General features: G+C 37.0%; 1 protein-coding gene across 4 annotated transcripts in view; it reads right to left on the bottom strand.

Moving 5' to 3' along the window:
- Positions 1–20824, bottom strand: part of PRKDC (protein kinase, DNA-activated, catalytic subunit) — a 224653-nt gene that overhangs the window by 179754 nt on the left and 24075 nt on the right. For 3 of the 4 annotated variants that reach the window (XM_045789112.2, XM_045789113.2, XM_045789116.2), the window contains exons 18-26: positions 15255–15414; positions 14432–14518; positions 13881–14000; positions 13311–13470; positions 8979–9085; positions 6655–6745; positions 5691–5854; positions 4633–4785; positions 2153–2260 (exon numbers count right to left, since the gene is read on the bottom strand). In XM_045789112.2, the coding sequence (XP_045645068.2) occupies positions 2153–2260; positions 4633–4785; positions 5691–5854; positions 6655–6745; positions 8979–9085; positions 13311–13470; positions 13881–14000; positions 14432–14518; positions 15255–15414 (1150 nt within the window). The remainder of the gene's footprint in view (positions 1–2152; positions 2261–4632; positions 4786–5690; positions 5855–6654; positions 6746–8978; positions 9086–13310; positions 13471–13880; positions 14001–14431; positions 14519–15254; positions 15415–20824) is intronic. The other variant, XM_045789115.2, reaches the window with a different exon arrangement.

Genomic DNA, 20824 nt, shown 5'->3' with positions numbered 1-20824 from the left:
TGATTCTCCCCTGCCTGCCGCTTCCCCTGCTAAAATTATACTGAACACTGAAATAAGGGAGTTCTTCTACCTAACATCCCCAGTTATTTGCTACATGCAAATTCTTTGATTATAGTGCTAATTAGAATTTAAGAAGCAATTAACTGTGGAAATGTGAAATGGTGATATTTATTGCTTCTCAGAGCAGTGGTAAATAATGCATGTGCTGACATTAGGGAATCAGCAATTCTTACTGGAAAACTACAGACATGCTTTCACTCAAGTGCTGTATCGACTTTACATTTCCTCCTTTACCTTTCCTTTCCTCAGCTATCTCACTTTACGTTATCATGATCTTATCTGATTTCTTTTTGAAACCCTTACTTAAGCCCCCTTCATGGATCAAGAGGGGAAGAGAAACAGCTAAGATAGAAACTTCAGAAAAGAAACATAATAAATCCATCTGAAAGCAAATAAGCCACAAGTTAAATTTTTTTAAAGATTTTATTTATTTATTTATTTATTTATTTATTTATTTATCAGAGAGAGAGGGAGAGCACAAGCAGGGGGAGCAGCAGGCAGAGGGAGAAGCAGGCTCCCCACTGAGCAAGGAGCCCGATGTGGGACTCGATCCCAGGAACCTGGGATCATGACGTGAGCCGAAGGCAGACGCTTAACCGACTGAGCCACCCAGGTGCCCCACAAGTTAAATTTAATTAAATGTATTTATTATAGGTAGGGTTCACTGGTAGACACTGCAGGGAATTAAAACACAGATACCATGTCACCATCCTAATTTAAAATGTCCAGTAACTCCCACTACCTACAACATGGCGTCCAACTAGGGTAACTCTGAGAGTGAAAAAGCACTATTTTAATTACACAACCAGTATAATCAGGGCTGTCTTGGGCAACTGGAGCATGTGGTTGCCCTACATGCAATGTTCTGCTGCTCTGCCTGGAATGTCTGTCCAGCCCACCTTGCAATATGCTCCCATGCAAGCAGAAGACAACAGCCGAAATCCTCACAAACACACCAAGCACCTACTGCCTTTATTTCCTCTGTCCAGATGTCCAATGTCAAATTCCCTATTTCCTCTGGCTCCTCTCAGAGTTCCTCTCAAAGTTAACAGGAAGCGGTGACACACACATTCAAATTGAAATCAGTTTACAAAAACATGGAATTAAAAGACGTGTGTTTGGACAAACTTGCTATGCATTTAACTGGAGCCTCTGATTCCAAAGTCAACGTATGACAAAAGCAAATTTTAGGATGAAAAAAACAGGTAAAATCAAATAAGACGACACGTAAAGGAATCAAATGTAAACTCATTTGCAAAAACTCAGAAAGTTGTAATAAAATCAGTGTCAAAAGACACTAAGGCTTTAGCTGACCTCCCTGCTTCTGCCCTCAATGAACCAGCCGTCAAACCTTAATCATTCTACCTCTACAGTCTCAGTCTAGTTCTACAGAAATGGATACTCTTTCTCGGGCTCTTAAGTTGTCACATCTGAATGCAGGAGAAAACTGGATAAGCTCAAAAAATCCTTTTAATTATTGTACTATGGATTTTTTTTTAAAGAGGGTACTGCAACTGATAAAAAGTCCAAGCATTCTTATTCACTTCTTCTACTCTACACACACACACACACACACACACAGAGCCTTAATGTAGATGAAGTTTGTCAATTATAACCAATCTCCCAAAAAAGAGGACAAAATAACAACACAAAATGTGCAGAGGCACCTGGGTAGCTCAGTTGGTTGAGCATCTAACTCTTGGTTTTGGTTCAGGTCATGATCTCATGGGTTGTGGGATCGAGCCCCATGTCAGGCTCTGCACTCAGCATGGAGTCTACTTGAGGATTCTCTCCCTCTGCCCCTTCCCCCACTTGTGCTCTCTCTCTTTCTCTCTCAAACAAATAAGTCTTTAAAAAAAAGTGTATACTGCTTGCAGATGTTTAAAAGTAACACTTCAGTAAATAACTATGGCACCCTGTCGGTTAAAATGTCATTTCACAAATTCTCTAAAACAAAAGAAAAAAAGACAATATGATCTAGCTACATGATACATTTTGATATCTTGACAGGTAATTTTTCTTAAAGTTCTAAATGTAGATCAAATATAACTAGTCGATGCGAATAACAGGAAAAGAATCAACCACTACTTACCAATATCTTCTCTAGTAAGGCAACAGTATCCTGACTTTCAAATTTCTTATTGTTTGTGAACCAGTGAATCAGTTGCATAACTAGGGGCTCATATAGTTGCCTTGTCACCTGAAGAACAATACCATTAGAGTTTATTTTCTTTATGTTAAAGTAATTTAATATTGGAAAGAGTTCTGTTTAAATGACAGGAAAAATTAAATGATAGAACTACAATGGTTTTATTAGTTTCCTTTTCTAGTTAAAATTCAATGATGAGCATGTTCTTTCTAGCTCTTCTTCTCTTTTTCCTGAAAGTCCAGCAGAGAAAACTATGCATACTAAAACGTATTGTTCTTCTAATGTGCAGGCAGATACTGATGGTTTTTTAAAAATACTTATCTTCAATAATTGGATTCTAAACATGCATATAAGGTATTCTGGATCAGAGACATTAACATTATTCAACTAAAAAGCAAATAGTGACCAGGGTGCCTGGGTGGCTCAGTCAGTTAAGCATCTGACTCTTGATACCAGCTCAGGTCATGATCTCAGGGCTTAAGACTCTTCTCTCTCCCGCACTTCCTGCCCCATCCCCCCCACCTTGTTCTCCCTCTCCCTCTCAAAAAAAAAAAAAAAAGGCAAATTAACAACCATGTGGTTCCCTACAGTGTGATTCACACCCTTGTGGTGACAAAATGAAAGCCAGATCAACACCCTACGTATACAAACTTTAAAACCCATATCACAGAATAAGAGATACAGGACAAAAAAATCAACTCTCTCACCCTGCCAAAAAGAAGGAGTAAAATCTTTACTACTTGGAGCTGAAATGGAAAAGATCTTGGGTTCTCACTTCAACCTTCTAGAATGTAAACAAAGTTTGTCCAGGAGCACAGAGCCTTGTGGGTCTCTGGCTTTTACATCTGGGGATGTCTACCAGGCCTGGACTCCTCCCCTCTGAAAGAATAGCCAGGGAAACAGTACTCATCTTCCTGGTACCTTGGGAGTTTAACCTAGTGGCCTAATCTGGTGTGACCATGTGATCTCTTGGGGAAATAAAAGAAGTCTTATTATCCTTTTGGATCACGGCAGTTACTAGACAAAGTGGTTACACATCTAATCCTCATTATACATGAAAAGTAAAATGTTTATGGCTATATATGAAAATTAAAATGTGTACGGCAGAAATGAAGGCAAACTTTGTATCTTAAACTCTTCTGTGTCTCACAAAACTAAGGCTCCTATAGGAATACCAAGAAATCCAGGGGAGTTCTATATCCCCACTGACACTGAGCTCAAGAATGAAGCACTTTAGGGGCGCCTGGGTGGCACAGCGGTTAAGCGTCTGCCTTCGGCTCAGGGCGTGATCCCGGCGTTCTGGGATCGAGTCCCACATCAGGCTCCTCTGCTGGGAGCCTGCTTCTTCCTCTCCCACTCCCCCTGCTTGTGTTCCCTCTCTCGCTGGCTGTCTCTATCTCTGTCAAATAAATAAATAAATAATCTTTAAAAAAAAAAAAAAAAAAAGAATGAAGCACTTTGGTACATACATCATGTCAAAACCATACAAAATGTCTCGGGACTCAGACTAAACAACACAGACCTCTTGCCCTTGGATATTTTTCCCCAAAAGAGTATCTTTCTAACCTTAGGATTACTCAAAGTAAAAGTTCTTACCTTTCAGTGTGGAAGTTTAAACTGTCTTAACGCATCACTTTTTTTTTTTCCAAAGAATTATACTCTCTTATCCATAGTATGTAAATTATATACATATAATACACATGCATACACACAAATGTATATATATACATACCTTACAGAAATTATAGAAAATATAGAAAACTATCCATCTATAAATCCTACAACAAAGGTAACCACTGTGAACATTCACAATCACTGTAACTTTCAAAATATTTTATTTACAGACATTTAAATATACATATATGCATGTGTAAAAATAAATATACATTTTTGTAACCACTTTTCCTCTTAATTTTGAATATTTTCATATAAATACATAAGCTATATTAATATTTTATTAGCTGCCTAGTATCTCGTATATAGATATACCATGATCCAGTTGCCCAAATCCTATTATTAGAAATGTAGGTATTTCTGGGGCACCTGGGTGGCTCAGTCGTTAAGCGTCTGCCTTCGGCTCAGGGCGTGATCCCGGAGTCCTGGGATCAAGCCCCGCATCGGGCTCCCTGCTGGGAGCCTGCTTCTTCCTCTCCCACTCCCCCTGCATGTGTTCCCTCTCTCTCTGGCTGTCTCTCTCTCTGTCAAATAAATAAACAAATAATCTTTAAAAAAAAAAAAAAAGTCCCAATCCCTAGGTCCAATCCCTGAGGAATAAAATCAGTCAGAAGGGATAGCAGCCAAGCAGCAGTGTTTATTTTAAGATCCCCAGGGTATTCCAACTTGCAGCAAGCTTTGATGATCACTGAACTAGAACCAACTTTTTTTTTTAAGTTCTGCAACTGTGTCCGATTCAAAATCATTACCTGATCTACATCACATGCAAGTCGAAGCAGCACAGGAAAAGTTCGCTTGTAGAGCTGGTACATGGGTGGGAAATCCTGACCACCTTCAGGCATCTGAGTGGCTTTTCCCAACATAAACATAACCATGCTGTGTAAAAGTTCACAAGCTGCAACCTAAAATAAGCCAGGAGTTCAACAGAGGTTAAGTTTCCAAGTTTAACATGGAAGAATATTTTGAAATGTTACTCAATTTAGCCCTTTAAAAAGAAAAACTTGTACAGCAGATATAAATTATATAAATTTATATAAATATAAATTAACTGGAAGTAGCACTTCTTGTGTAAAATTAATGCTCTGTGCACTTTAATCTGTATCCAAGAGGTAAGAATTAAAACTTAAAAGATGTAGGGGCGCCTGGGTGGCACAACGGTTAAGCGTCTGCCTTCGGCTCAGGGCGTGATCCTGGCGTCATCAGGCTCCTCTGCTAGGAGCCTGCTTCTTCCTCTCCCACTCCCCCTGCTTGTGTTCCCTCTCTCGCTGGCTGTCTCTCTCTGTCTAATAAATAAATAAATCTTTAAAAAAAAAAAACTTAAAAGATGTAGCCAAATTGGGACTAGTACATTCAAAGAAATGTATTTCATTGCTGCCATTAAGACAGAACTTTGCTTCATTTGTTAACACATTTTCAACCATCACTTTTAGTAAATATATTTTTAAAGTACTTTGGAAATGTACAAATGAACTTCATAAAAACTTGAGATTATCTGTTTCTAATCTCCCAGGTGAAGGAGATAACAGTGCACAGACTGGAAATCAGTTTTAAATGCCCTTTGTACTGTATTTCTATTATGAACAGGTTTTTGGTATATTAATGTTTTGCAAGGTTATTATCTATTAGATATTTCCTTTTTATCAGTGACAACTACTTCTGATAACTGAATCGTTGTCTAATTACCATATTATGGAAAATATAAAATTAATGATATTGAAATTTGCTGAAATATATTCTCTATTTCCTAACAAATGCAGGTCTTAAAAAGCATAGATTCTAAATCACGTATGATGAAAAATAAAAGTACTTTAGTTTGTCTGTCACTAGCTGAAAGAGCTAATTCTGTGACCCGAGGCAAGAACACATCCAGATAAATGACAGGCTTCATTTCTATAAATGGTACTGCAAAACTGAGTCTTTTTTCTCTGTCCCATGCCACACATTTCTTCATCATTTCATCTGAGGATGCAACTGTTAAAAAAAAATCAGGAAGAGCACGTTTTCATTCAAAATCTTTCTAACACCGATTGCTCTACAATTCATTAGTGAAAGCAGAGTGTTTTAAGTACGTTATTCATCTTTCCTTTTCTGTTTTACTTAAGACATGTAATTACAACATTAGAAATTACTGACAAACTATTTCTAACTTTGACTTAAAGTAAAATTACTTTAAAACAAATTTAACAGTCTAGAATGTTGAATTTCCAATTTCAGTAAGAATTATTTTAGATGTTATGTGGAAAAATGGTAAATCAACAATATTTTTATTAAAAATCGCCCCTTTGTAAAATTTATTTTCCCAATATAGGTTCTAACTTCCTAAATAACCAAAAGTCACTAGTATACTTAATATGAAATTTCAAAACTAAAAATACAGATGAATTTTTACTAATCTAAATCGTTGATTCCAATCAAAAACACTCTAAAAATATCCAAATACTAAGAATATCAGATTTAAAAAAGATTAACTTTGAATTCCTGACACAATGTTTAATATTTTTTAAAAAGTGTCAAATTAGATTCTGTTTCAAAATGGAAAACATGCTTAACAAATCAGGCTAGAACATTTTCCCAGCTAGTTGTGAATTATCCACATTGCATAGGTATAGTCAAAGCAGTTCATTAGGCAAAATACTATTCTTTGTAATCTTATTTGAAAATATATAAATCACATATAGGAGCAAATACCAGAATATACCATGATCTTTATACACCTAAATTAAAGTACAAATACTTCTACAGAGGTAAGTCTATTTTAAAGCAAAGTTTACCTGTTAGGAGATTTTTGTTTATTTGTCCTCCTAGAAAGCCAAGCATTTGTACTACTCTAATCCTTATTTCTTCTAAGGACAGTGCTTCATTCTGCAAATTTGAACAATGATATACATGTGATAATAACAGAGTTAAAAATTAAGAGAATTATGAGAGGAAAAAATAAACTATTTTATGACCCTCTCTGTTACTAATATCTCTCAATGGCTCATTATATCCTTCAGAGTACTGCTGTTAATATTATTGCAAATTCATGGACAGAAGTCACATGTTTTCCAATTTTGCAGTCAAATATCCATTTTCAAGGCCAGCAATTCCAAAGTTTTGGCAGGACCCTTTACACCCTTAAAAAATACTGAGGATCCCCAAAGAACTTTTGTTTAAAGTGGATCATACTTATTAACATTTATCATACTAGATGTTAACACCTTGACATTGTTATTATTTTATATAAAAACATGAAACCCGGGGCGCCTGGGTGGCACAGCAGTTAAGCATCTGCCTTCGGCTCAGGGCGTGATCCTGGCATTACGGGATCGAGCCCGACATCAGGCTCCTCCGCTAGGAGCCTGCTTCTTCCTCTCCCACTCCCCCTGCTTGTGTTCCCTCTCTCGCTGGCTGGCTCTCTCTCCATCAAATAAATAAATAAAATCTTTAAAAAAAAATAAAAAATAAAAAAATAAAAATAAAAACATGAAACCCATTACATGTTAATAAAATTTAAAAACCTCAGCAAAGTGACACTGTTTCACATCTGTGCAAACCTCTTTACTGTCTGGCTCACTAGAAAACAACTATGGTGATACGTTGTTTGGGCCACACTTGGAAGAGGGGGAAGTATTTTAATAGTCTTTTTAGATAACTGTGGTTATTCTTTGATACTACTCTGAAACTGAACAAGTGGTAAGGTCTGTTACATTAAAATACATTGGTCTATCTTGCACTTTGAGTGGATTTTTTTACCTGTGCATGATTTGGTAACATAATGTACTGGTCATCTCAAAATATTGGTTTACTCAGTTATGTAAATCTTCTAAATGTTGACACATTTCATTACATTTGCAACAAAAAAAAATCACATTTGTTAATATCACCAATCTCTTCAGAAAAATCTTTGAGTACTGAGAAACTTTTAAGCTCGTGGTGATGGTTTCAAGTTTTCTAAAATTTAATTTTTCTTTAAAAAGCTTGAATTTTATCATTGGCAACAAATAATCTCAAATGTTTTCTTTGATGTGACAGGCTCACTCTTCATTTTAGATAAAATCTCTGCCAAATACTGAATAGCCACAGTTTGTCTTGTTAGTTGCTCAAGTAAAAATGGTGCTCGTGAAATAGTGGCTATTTGAGCTCACAGCTCAAAGCATCACAAAAGTACTTTTCCTGAAGACAACCGTCACACTGCACTATGCGGCAGACTGCTTTATGCATACTTCCTGTTTCATCACACAGAACATTAAAATAACATGCGTTCAAGGGTCAAGACTGAATAAAGTGCTAAGGAACCAACAGTGTTACCCATCATTACACCAAGTGCAAATGTCACTCAGTAAAAATAGTTTTGGCCTTGTACCCTGGAACCCACAGGGGTCCTCACTTCAAGAACCACTCTCTTAGAGAATAAGGGATTGTGTATCTGTAAAGAAATTTTATCTCAAGTATGTCCAAGTAATTTTATCTTGCCTTATTTATATATGATAAAATAATATATATTTTTTAGACAGCCATTTCCAGTTGTGTGCAATGTCTCAATCAAAAGCTGTCAAAGATAATGAGGTGAAAAGAATTTACCCTAGAGCTTGCATTATCAGTTCTAGACATTAAAAGTTTTTCAAATTTTAATTTTTACTTCATACCTGAAATACATATTTTCTCTTTACTGTTTTCTCTCTTTATTCTTTTTTTCCTATTACATTATATGCCACATCTCAAAAACCTGATCTCAAGAAATCACCACCAAAAAGCACAAAAACTGGCATGAATTAAACTTGATAAAATGATATATTTTAAGATCTAATATGTAAATGATTCACTCTTACATACCCATAATATCAATATTCTGATTGCTTATTGAATATGAAACTTATTTTTTATTATCCACTAAATACATCTGAAGGTGAAGAAAACAGGAAAACAAGATCAAGACAATAAACCAGAGTTAATATTTCTTACATTCTTATGGCTAAAAATATATTGAAATTATTTCTATACTATAATTTATATATAAGAATTAACATTTTAAACGAAGATTTTTACTTTTCATAAGCATTAGAATCTAATCTCAGTATTGTTTAAGGTAAAGAAAATAGAAGGGATTTCTTACTGATGAAATGTTCTTTGTCTTTTTCAGATGCTTTAATGTAACTTTATTAAATCCTTTCTGGGCAGCCCGAGAAAGTGCTGACACTTCCCAATTGTTCTTGGTCTCATCTATCAATAGCAAACAAAAATCAATTTTAAATAGCATTCACTCATTTTTTGATGAATACTAGGGAGAACACAAAATATTGCCAAATACAAGCATTAAAATCCTAATTTTAATTATGGTTAAAATACTGTTTCTACAAAAAAAAGAAATTAGAGTGGTTGTCCTGGTTTAAATATCATTGTCTACTAAAAGAAACATGGTTCCTTGGAGAAGTGGCTAACTCCAGAGATTGGGCAGATCGGTATTTATAGGAGGAGCCTGAATCACTTTGTGATTCCAGAAGTAAGGAGGTGCTTGAAGAAAAGCAGCCAGCCTCCATTCTTTATATGGAGGCCAAATCTGGAACAATCTGAGCTTCAAAATTAATAATAACAATAAAAGATTAGAGTCATTGGAAAAATAAGAATCTACAAGTCCCCACTAATAAAAATAGGTGAGAAAAGAAAGTTACTTCTCACAGTAGAATGCCGACTAGTATACAGGAGTGATGGAGTTGGAAAATCACTATTTTGCAACCATCATAGCATTAATGAATACTAGGAAGAATAATCAAGGGACACTAAAACGATTATGGTGAAAACTCAATGAGGAGCAATAAAGAGCTGTAAAGTATCTCCTTATAAATTTTTTTTTGAAATGATCATAAACTTAGAGAAAATTTTAAAGTATGGTACAAAACTTCTTTCCTGAACCACTTAAGAGTAAACTACGAACCTGATGCCCCACGACCCCTGAATACTTTGGTCCTACAAGGACATTCTCCTATTTGACAGCCACACCAACTACCCAAATCTGGATACTTCTCTTGAGACATGACCCACAATTAATCCTCAGCTCCATTCATGTTCCAGCATTGATCCTAATAATGTCTTTAGTTCAGAACCACATGTCATATTTAGTTGTCCAGTCTTTTTAGTATCCTATAAACTGAAAAAGTTCCTCAGTCTTCCACTGAATTTCATGATTTGAACACTTAAAAAAATATATGCCAGTAATTTTGTATACTGTCTATTTGGATTTGTCTAATGTTTTCTCATGATTAGATTCAGGTTACAGAAGCCAGGGTAACATTTTGCTACTTCCTTTATTACTACTGAGTTAAATAAAATCTCTGACACATGTACATTTTATACCAGTGCAGAGTTAAAATTCTAAAGCTATAAAGTTATTTTTCACTAGTTCTGGAGATGCCCAGTAGATGGGCTGACAGACCCAGGTAAGCTGCTTTGCTGGATGGCTTAATCCCAGCACATCTTTTCTTGGCTCCAGGAATGAATCTCAAATGATAACAGAACCTTACTTCTGCTTTCTGTTTGTCTAGTTCTCCTTTAATTTTGTGCTTTTGGTTTGCTTATGCCCAACAAGCTAGACTCCATGGATGGGAGCAATAACTAAGAATTTGTCTGCTTACCACTTGGTGACCTTTTATGTATAGATGTTAGAGATCTACTCGTTAATGGGCCAGAGATGAAGAGAGGATCTGAATTTTTATTTGTTTGTTTTGGTTTGTTTGGTTTTTTCTTTGAGCTCAAATTACTTCAGAATTTCATATACTGGGGAAAAAAAAAAACCCAGCTCTTTGATATCTGGACTGGTCAGTGCTTTGTCTCACTCTTGTGTCTCTTGAACTATGACTCAAATTGCAGAACTTGAAGAAATAGGCTTTGCATCTGCTGGTGTATATATGTGCCTGAATTAACAAAGGCCTTACTTCTCCCTATGTGCATTACATTCTCCTGTATTTGGAGAGTATTAATAGATTAGATTATAAAGTCTCTTCAAAGAGCTCTGTTGTGCCTTACACAGGTGAAACGTAAAATGTATTTTCCTGTAATTCTGTGAAAATGCTTTCAGCATTCACTATAATGCTTTAAATGTGCCATACTTTAAAAAAAAATCTTAGAAAAACTAATTCAGAAACATTTTAGGAAACCATATTACATAATTAAGGCATACCTTTGGTAAATGAGACAAGTTTAATAATTTTGGTTTAAACTTTTAAAATGGGCATTCTTTTTTTAATAATAATTTTTTATTATGTTATGTTAGTCATCATACAGTACATCCCAAGTTTTTGATGTAAAGTTCCATGATTCATTATTTGCGTATAACACCCAGTACACAACGCAATACGTGCCCTCCTTAATACCCATCACCGGCCTATCCCATTCCCCCACTCCCCTCCCCTCTGAGGCCCTCAGTTTGTTTCCCAGAGTCCACAGTCTCTCATGGTTCATTCCCCCTTCTGTTTACCCCCTCTTCATTCTTCCCTTTCTTCTCCTACCGATCTTCCTACTTCTTATGTTCCATGAGTGAAACCATATGATAATTGTCTTTCTCAGCTTGACATACACCTAACTTCCTCTGTACCACCTAAAGGTCTTAGGACTGAATACTTTAGGAAGAGGAGAGGAAGAGGACTTCAAATGACTAACTCCCACAAAGGGAAAACAGTCACTTTACAGTTAGAAAAAGATGGAGCAGAAACTCGCTAACCAAATGGTCAAAATGAACGTGACTGGTAATGGCACCAATTACCATTATGATGCTGTGAGGAAGCCACAGCATCAGTTCTAGGTGTTTCTGCCAAAACACCACAACTGAATCCTATTATGAGAAAACATCAGACAAGCCCACATTGAATATAAATGGCCTATAATCTTCAAAAATGTCAACATCATGAGAACTAAGAAAGGCTGAAGAGATACCCACATTCAAGGAAGCTAAAGCATTATGACTATTAAGTGCAACACATGATCCTAGATTGAATTCTGGACCATGAAAAATAAAGCTATAAAAGAAATTAGTGGGACAACTTAAGAAATCTACATATGAATTATAGATTAGAAAAGAATAATGCATCCATGTTATTTTTGCTGATTTTGATAATGATACCATGGTTACATAAAATAACATCAGGCTTCCCTGCTGAGTGGGAAGCCTAATACAGAGCTTGATTCCAGGATCCTGAGATCATGACCTGAGCCAAGGTCAGACGCTTAACCAACTGAGTCACCCAAGCACTCCAAAAGAAACAAAAAAGTCTTTTCAATGAGCTAACTGACAGAACTAAATTTCAGAAAGCAAAAAGTACCATTTGCTACTAGACATATTCATTTTTTTAAACTCAGTCCACATATTTTTAGTGATTTACTCAAATAGCAGCAATCCTTACATAATGTGAATTTTAAAAGCCTAATAAATAAGCTATAAACATTAACTAGTTTATATTTTTTGTCTCTAAATAATTTTTGTTATTTCAAAATCTCTCAAAATTGTCACTCTTCTTAAACTCTGAATATGCATCAAGGGTGTCATAAAAACCAGACTCAGTGAATAAAATGTGTAATCGAACTTCCACCTAATGTTTCCAAACCAACAAAACTTAAGTTGAGCAAAAAAATGATTTATATAGATACAGCTTTACAAATTAACACTTAATTTTCCACTTAAAATTCACTTAATTTTTCATGACAGTAAACTTTAAATTTTCAGCAATATTTCAGTGTCTTTCTCCGATCTGAGTCTTTCTTTTTGCTCCACCTAGTAACAATGTCCATCTTCATTCTGGTTCATGTAAATCTGTCCTCCTGAACTCAAATTACTACTTTTCTTTATGTTTCTTTTAAATTAATAAGGGAAGACACTGTGATTCTTTTAAGCAAAGGATTTATCTACTCACAAATATGTGTATTCTAGATGATTACAAGATAGGGAAAAACAGAGTGGGTAAAATTAAAAGATTCTTTTGAATCTTTTCCCAAACCTATTTCTACTATGATAATTCTTCATAACTGGCTAACATTAGTGCTTCATCAATTATATTTGGAAAACCAATAAAAATCAACAAAATGTAAAATTATATTGAATTTTTATAGCATTAATTCCCATTTAACAATTTATTTATTTATTGTAAGGCAGTGTATTAGGATTTATAAGGAGTTCAAAATATTAAAGACAGAGCTCTTGCCTTTGAAGATTTTATAAATCTTGGTAGGATATAAGTGAGTTAAATGAAAAACAAGTTTAATGACTCAATTACATGTCCCTATGTTATTTCTTATGTCCTAATTATACTGACTAAATTGGGGAGATAACAAAAATATCAATCAAACGTATTTCGAATATGTTCAAATTTCAGAAGTTACAAAAATACAAGTAGTCCTATTAAAGTTATCACATTGCCGTTTTATTTAAGATACACATCACAATTCTTCTAAACCTTACCTGATAAGGCTGAAGTTTTCAGATATCCATCAAGGCTGGGTAAAATGTCTTTATAATGGGGCTGAATTACATGTTTGCAGATGTAAACTGACCATTCTTCTAGGGCATTCAGGCCTACTTCTGCCAATGGGGTATAGCTCAGGCCCAGTTTAAAAGCCATCTATATAACACAAATAAGGTCAACTGAAATGCAGGAAATTTAACATTTGAAGAAAAAAACACCAATTAGTTTTGGTTTCTAATGAATAAACCCTTCTACTGACAGATATTGCTGGAGGTAAGTGGTGTATCCCAGGTCATAATTGGGAAAACAAGCACCACCAGTCCATGTAGTTGGTATTATACTGCAGACTTTCAACACATAGGTTCAATCCTCACGTCCACCTGTAAGGGAAGCTCTGAAAGGCCAAGCCAAGTATCCCAAGTCCCAAAGCTACTAAGTGGCAGAACCAGGGGTGTCTGGGTAAGCACCTACTGTGACTGCAGGGTCAAGACCTTGATATTTCCATGTTTTCTAGAAAACATAACATTATGTGAAGAAAATGGATTTGCTTAAGACAATGCACCTACCTGCAATGCAGGAACGTAGGCTCTAATATCAAGTTCAATGATGTCATGTGGCAGGGACAGAATAAAAGTCAAACAGGAGGCCAAAAGTTCATCCTTGTATTGCTTCATTTTAACTGATACCTTAGCAAGAAAGAAGAGAAACACAGTGCTATGCACCTGAATAGAGCCTATAACTTGAAAATCAACTGAAAAATATTTACCCTATTCTCAAATATAAAAAGTAGCTTCTATATGACATGGCTTAATTTACAAATTAAGCACTGATCTCTAGGAAAAGTTCATTTGTTGAAGTACTTAATTCTCATTATAAGAGAGCTAAAGAATCCATTAGTTTCAAGTCAACATCATTCAAGCTGTATCATGAAAACTCAGTGAGTTTTGAAACACAATGATTTCCTCTATTAGTGTTTCCTAATCCCTTAATTCCAATCTGGATTAAGTAAACCAATTTTTAAGTAATTAGATAATTTATGATCACTAAGATTTTTTATCAACATACTTTCCTTTTCAAATAGCCCAAGAAAACACTGCATAAATCATTTAAAAGTTACCTCTTTACCAAATTTTGTAAGCAAAGCAAAGCAAGAATACTTTTCTGGATCCTCAGGAGACTGTGTCTGACCCTTCAGACCAACTCCCTATCGAATAAAGCAGTAAATTAGTAAACTGAACAATAATCATGGATTTGTGTGTCCTAATCTAGCAGTTCCCAGTCTTACTTCTAAGGAGTGAATCCATTTTCACTTTGCCAAGGTTTTCACTTTGCCACAGCAGAGAGGAAAAAAACTGGCTCCGATAACACTTCAGGCAGAGGCCAGTGAGAAACAAAGCATAAAATGGAAAGTGAATGGCTGGTCAAAAGCCAGAGGCCTAGCTAAATCCATCCCCACCCCATCCCCACCCCCACCGTCTTCCAACAAATACACCTATGACCCAAGAGAACTGCTCACCCTGTAATTAACCAGTTCGACCACTCATGATTGACTAGAGTGTTAGGTATACTAATTCAGTTACTCTCAAATGTCACTAGCCACCAGATGACCTGGGTAGTTTGTTAGCATAGACTGCTCAGCCTTGCCCCCAGAGTTTCTGATTATGCTCTTTCCAGACCTAAGTTCCTCAGACCACACTTTGAGAACCTCTGTTAATCTAACCTTATTAGCTGCAGGTGCTTGTAAATCAGAACAGAAAATGCTATTAATTAACTTTTTTAAGAGTGTCATTCAATTGCCACCACACTATCAATTTTTGAAAGTACAGAAAATAAAATATTTTAAAACTACAATATACTATAATCTTTTATAATGGCTTTATACACAGTCAGGTAACCCCAAAACACAAGAATATTCAATGTCCCCACCAAAAAACACTTACCTCAAAATATTTTATTTTCTTGGCATTTCTCATAGCAACAGAAAGCAATTTGTAGAAACCACTGATGAGAGGCAACCGTGTAGACTGCAAAATTAATTCATATGCAAATGAATGTACCCAGGGCTCAAAAAATTCTACATGTTTTTCAGGAAGAATCTCTCTGTAAAAACAAATTAAGAGCTTAATGTAGAGTATGGGGCAAGACAGTGGAGGAGTGGGGGACTCAGTTTCAACCGGTCCCCTGAATTTAGCTGGATATCTACCAAGACAGTGTGTAGACCCACGAAATCAGCTGGAGATGTAAGATTATACGTCCGCATCTCTAGAGGGGCAGAGGATGATCAGTGGAAAGGTACGAAGTTGTGATTGAGTGGACTGATATCGGAGGATAAACGGAAGGGGGAGGGAACCACCAGAAGCTAGCTACTGGAAAGTAATGTTAATATCCCAGTGAAAAAGCGTCCTGGGCCTGGCGACAAGCGATAGCTTTCGAAGCGGTGGCAGCGGATCTGGAGGGGCCTGATAACAGAGCTGAAAAAGAATCCAGGAGCTTAAGGATCAAAGGCCAGGACCCGCGTGGCAGACCTGTGCCAGCAGACCCAGGGGCTGACCACCACCGCAGCCCCTGCAGCCCCCCCAGCTGCTGCAGCAGCCGGCCCAGACCGGGATCACTGGGGTTTTGGAGGGACGGGGGCACAGACAAGCAGGGGCCAGAGCTGACCACCGAAAGTATTACTTGGGGTGTGCACTGCGATACTGTGGGAGGCTGAGGTTTTCAGCAGCACTTACAGAGGGGGAGACTGTGTGTTCTGGAGGGTTCAGAGAAGAGCAGACTGCGGCTTCTCTCCTCCAGGGCAGAGGTCTGGGAGTGGACATTTTCCTTCACTCTGACCCTCCGAAAAGATGAGAAAAGCCGCCAGAGAACAAAAGCCTAAAAACCCGGTTTCCACGGAGCCTAACCCCTTGATAGGGGGCAGGGCAACTGCAGCCAAGTAGGGTTGCCTGAGAAACAACGCGGCAGGCCCCTCCCCCAGAAGACAAGCTGGAAGAACAGGAGGACAACAACTCAAGGGTCCCCATAAAACTGTAAAACCCCAAAACCAATAGTATATTGAGCTCCTGGTGTTGCCTCACAGCCTGAGTACTTCTTAGATACAACTTTTTTTTTTTTTAATTCTTTCTCATGTTTCTTCTCGTTTTTTTTTTTTACAGACTTATCACTTCAACTGTTTGTTTAATACAACATATTCCATAGTAACTTTTCAACTAGTACTTTTTCACACCTACACTTTTCTTTTTCTTTTTTGTATATATAGATGTAAGCTTCAATGTCCTTTTTTCCCTATTCAATACTACCTTTATATATATACCAGTTATAACTCTGGGACGTAGTGTTCTCTAACAAAGAGAACAAAATACACCCAGGTAGAACTCAAATACCCTACCTCACCCACATGGAGCGCTTACAGCCCCGAATCCTCACCTCCTCTTTCTTTAATTCTTTCTCATGTTTCTTCTGTTTTTCTTTTTACCTACGTGTCATTTCAACTAGATATTTAATGCAACATATTCCATAGTAAATTTTAAGTGGTACTTTTTCACACCTATACTTTTGACTGTATAGACAATAGGATGGGAATAAACTCACACCTATTGACTGTACAGACAATAGGATGGCAATAAACTCATATCTTTCAGTAGCAACACTCACTGTGAATGGCCTAAATGCTCCCATGAAACGGCACAGGGTTGCAGATTGGATACAACAACAGGACCTATCCATTTGCTGTCTACAAGAGACTTGTTTTGAACCTAAAAACACCTCCAGACTGAAAGTGAGGGAATGGAGAACCATTTTTCATGCCAACGGACCTCAAAAGAAAGCTGGGGTAGCAATTCTTATATTTAAACCAAAGACTGTAATAACAGATCCAGAGGGACACTGTATCATTCTTGAAGGGTCTATACAGCAAAAAAACCTAACAATTATAAATATCTATGTCCCCAACACGGGAGCAGCCAACTACATAAGCCAGCTGTTAAACAAAATAAAGAATCAGATTGACAATAATACATTAATAGATTTTAACACTCCACTCTCAGCACTCGACAGATCAGCTAAACAGAAGATCAACAAAGAAACAAGAGCTTTGAATGACACATTGGACCAGATGGACTTCATAGATATATACAGAACGTTCCACCCTAAAACAACAGAATACTCATTCTTCTCGAATGCACACAGAGCATTCTCCAAAACAGACCACATACTGGGTCACAAATCAGGTCTCAGCCAATACCAAAAGACTGACATTATTCTCTGCATGATATCACACCACAATGCCTTAGAACTGGAACTCAATTACAAGAAAAAAATCGGAAGGAATTCAAACACTTGGAAGTTAAAGATCATCCTGCTAAAGAATGAATGGGTCAACCAGGAAATTTAAAAACTTAAACAATTCATGGAAACCAATGAGAACAAAAACACATCGGTCCAAAACCTATGGGATACTGCAAAGGCGGTCCTAAGGGGGAAATACTTGCAATCCAAGCATCTCTCAAAAAATTAGAAAAATCCTGGGGCAGCTGGGTGGCTCAGTCGTTAAGCATCTGCCTTCGGCTCAGGGCGTGATCCTGGTGTTATGGGATCAAGCCTCACATGATTCAGGCTCCTCCTCTGGGAGCCTGCTTCTTCCTCTCCTACTCCCCCCGCTTGTGTTCCCTCTCTCTCTGGCTGTCTCTCTCTCTCTGTCAAATAAATAAAATCTTTAAAAAAAAAATTAGAAAAATCCTGAAAACACAAGCTAGCCCTATACCTAAAGGATATGGAGAAAGAACAGCAAATAAAGCCTATAACAAGCAGGAGAAGAGAAATACTAAAGATTAGAGCAGAGACCAATGAAATAGAAACCAGAAAAACAGTAGAACAGATCAACTAAACTAGAAGCTGGTTCTTTCAAAGAATTAGTAAGATCAATAAAACACTGCCCAAACTTATCCAAAAGAAAAGAGAAAGGACCCAAATTAATAAAATCATGAATAAAAGGGGAGAGCTCAGGACTAACAACAAGTAAACAGAAACAATTATTAGAAATTATTACTAGCAACTATATGCCAACAAATTAAGCAACCTGGAAGAAATGGGTGCCTTCCTGGAAACTTACAAACTACCAAGACTGAAACAGGAAGAAACAGACAATCTGAATAGACCAATTACCAGTAACAAAATTGAACCAATAATCAAAAACCTCCCAAAAAACAAGAGTCCAGGGCCAGATGGCTTCCCAGGGGAATTATAACAAACATTCAAAGAAGACTTAATACCTATTCTACTGAAGCAGTTCCAAAAATAGAAACAGAAGGAAAACTTCCAAACTTACTCTATAAGGCTACCATTACCTTGATCCGAAAACCAGGCAAAGACCTCATCAAAAAGGAGCATTACAGACCAATATCCCTGATAAACATGGATGCCAAAATACTCACCAAGATCCTAGCCAATAGGATCCAACGGTACATTAAAAGGATTATTCACCACAACCATGTGAGTTTTACACCTGGGATGCACGGGTGATTCAACATTCGTAAATCAATCAACAGGGTAGAGCACATCAATAAAAGAAAAGACAAGGACCATATGATCCTCTCAACTGATGCAGAAAAAGCATTTGAATAAATACAACATCCATTCCTGATTAAAACTCTTCAGAGTACAGGGATAGAGGGAACATACCTCAATATCATAAAATCCATCTATGAAAAGCCCACAGCAAATATCATTCTCCTTTTCCCTTAAGATCAGGAACATGACAGGGATGCCCACTCTCACCCCTATTGTTCAACATATTACTAGAAGTCCAACATCAGCAATCAGACAACAAAAAGAAATAAAAGGCATTCAAATTAGCAAAGAAGCAGTCAAACTCTCCCTCTTCGCAGATGACATGATACTTTATGTGGAAAAGCCAGAAGACTTCCCCCCAAATTACTAGAACTCATACAGCAACTCAGCAACATGGCAGGATACAAAATCAATGCACAGAAATCAGTTGCATTTCTATACACTAACAATGTAGCTGTAGAAAGAGAAATTAAGGAATCAATTCCATTCACAATAGCAAAAAAAACTATAAGATACCTAGGAATAAACCTAAATAAACAGGTAAAGGTTCTATACTCTAGAAACTACGGAACACTTACTAAAGAAATTAAGGAAGACACAAAAAGATGGAAAATTATTCCATGCTCATGGATTGGAAGAATAAACATTGTTAAAATGTCTATCCTGCCCAGAGCAATTTACACTTTCAAGGCCATCCCTATTAAAATACCACTGGCATTTTTCAAAGAGCTGGAACAAAAACTCCTAAAATTTGTATGGAACCAGAAAAGACCCCGAATCACCAAGGAATTGTTGAAAAAGAAAAACAAAGCTGGGGCATCACAATGCCTGACTTCCAGCTATATTACAAAGCTGTGATCACCAAGACAGCATGGCACTGGCACAAAAACAGACACATAGACCAATGGAACAGAATACAGAACCCAGAAATGGACTCTCAACTCTACGATCAACTAGTCTTTGACAAAGCAGGAAAAAACATCCAGTGGAAAAAAGACAGTCTCTTCAATAAATGGTGCTGGGAAAATTGGACAGCTATATACAGAAGAATGAAACTGGACCATTCCCTTATACCATATATAAATATAAATTCAAAATGGATGACAGACCTCAATGTGAGACAGGAATCTGTCAAAATCCTAGAGAGGAACATAGCAGTAACCTCTTTGATATTGGCCACAGCAACTTCTTTCAAGACACGTCTCCATAGGCAAGGGAAACAAAAGCAAAAATAAACTATTGGGGGGTGCCTGGGTGGCACAGCGGTTAAAGCGTCTGCCTTCGGCTCAGGGCGTGATCCCGGCGTTCCGGGTTCGAGCCCCACGTCAGGCTCCTCCTCTATGAGCCCGCTTCTTCCTCTCCCACTCCCCCTGCTTGTGTTCCCTCTCTCGCTAGCTGTCTCTATCTCTGTCAAATAAATAAATAAATAATCTTTAAAAAAAAATAAATAAATAAATAAAAATAAATAAACTATTGGGACTTCATCAAGATAAAAAGCTTCTGCATGGCAAAGGATACAGTCAACAAAACTAAAAGGCAACCTACATAATGGGAGAAGATATTTGCAAATGACAACAGATAAAGGGATGGTATCCAAGGTCTATAAAGAACTTCTCAAACTCCACACCCAAAAAACAAAAAATCCAGTCAAGAAATGGGCAGAGGACCTGAACAGACACTTCTCCAAAGAAGAGATACAAATGGCCAACAGACACATGAAAAAATGCTCAACATCACTCAGCATCAGGGAAATAAATCAAAACCACAATGAGATACCACCTTACACCAGTCAGAATAGCTAAGATTAACAAGACAGGGAACAACGAATGTTGGCGAGGATGTGGAGAAAGGGGAACCCTCTTACACTGTTGGTGGGATTGCAAGCTGGTACACCCACTCTGGAAAACAGTATGGAAGTTCCTCAAGAAGTTAAAAATAGAGCTAC

The sequence above is a fragment of the Ursus americanus genome, chromosome 9 (genome assembly GCF_024610735.1).
Source record: "Ursus americanus isolate L20-20 chromosome 9, mUrsAme1.1.p, whole genome shotgun sequence".
In the NCBI taxonomy this organism is placed as follows: domain Eukaryota; kingdom Metazoa; phylum Chordata; class Mammalia; order Carnivora; family Ursidae; genus Ursus; species Ursus americanus.
This window is presented reverse-complemented; position numbering and strand designations above follow the sequence as displayed.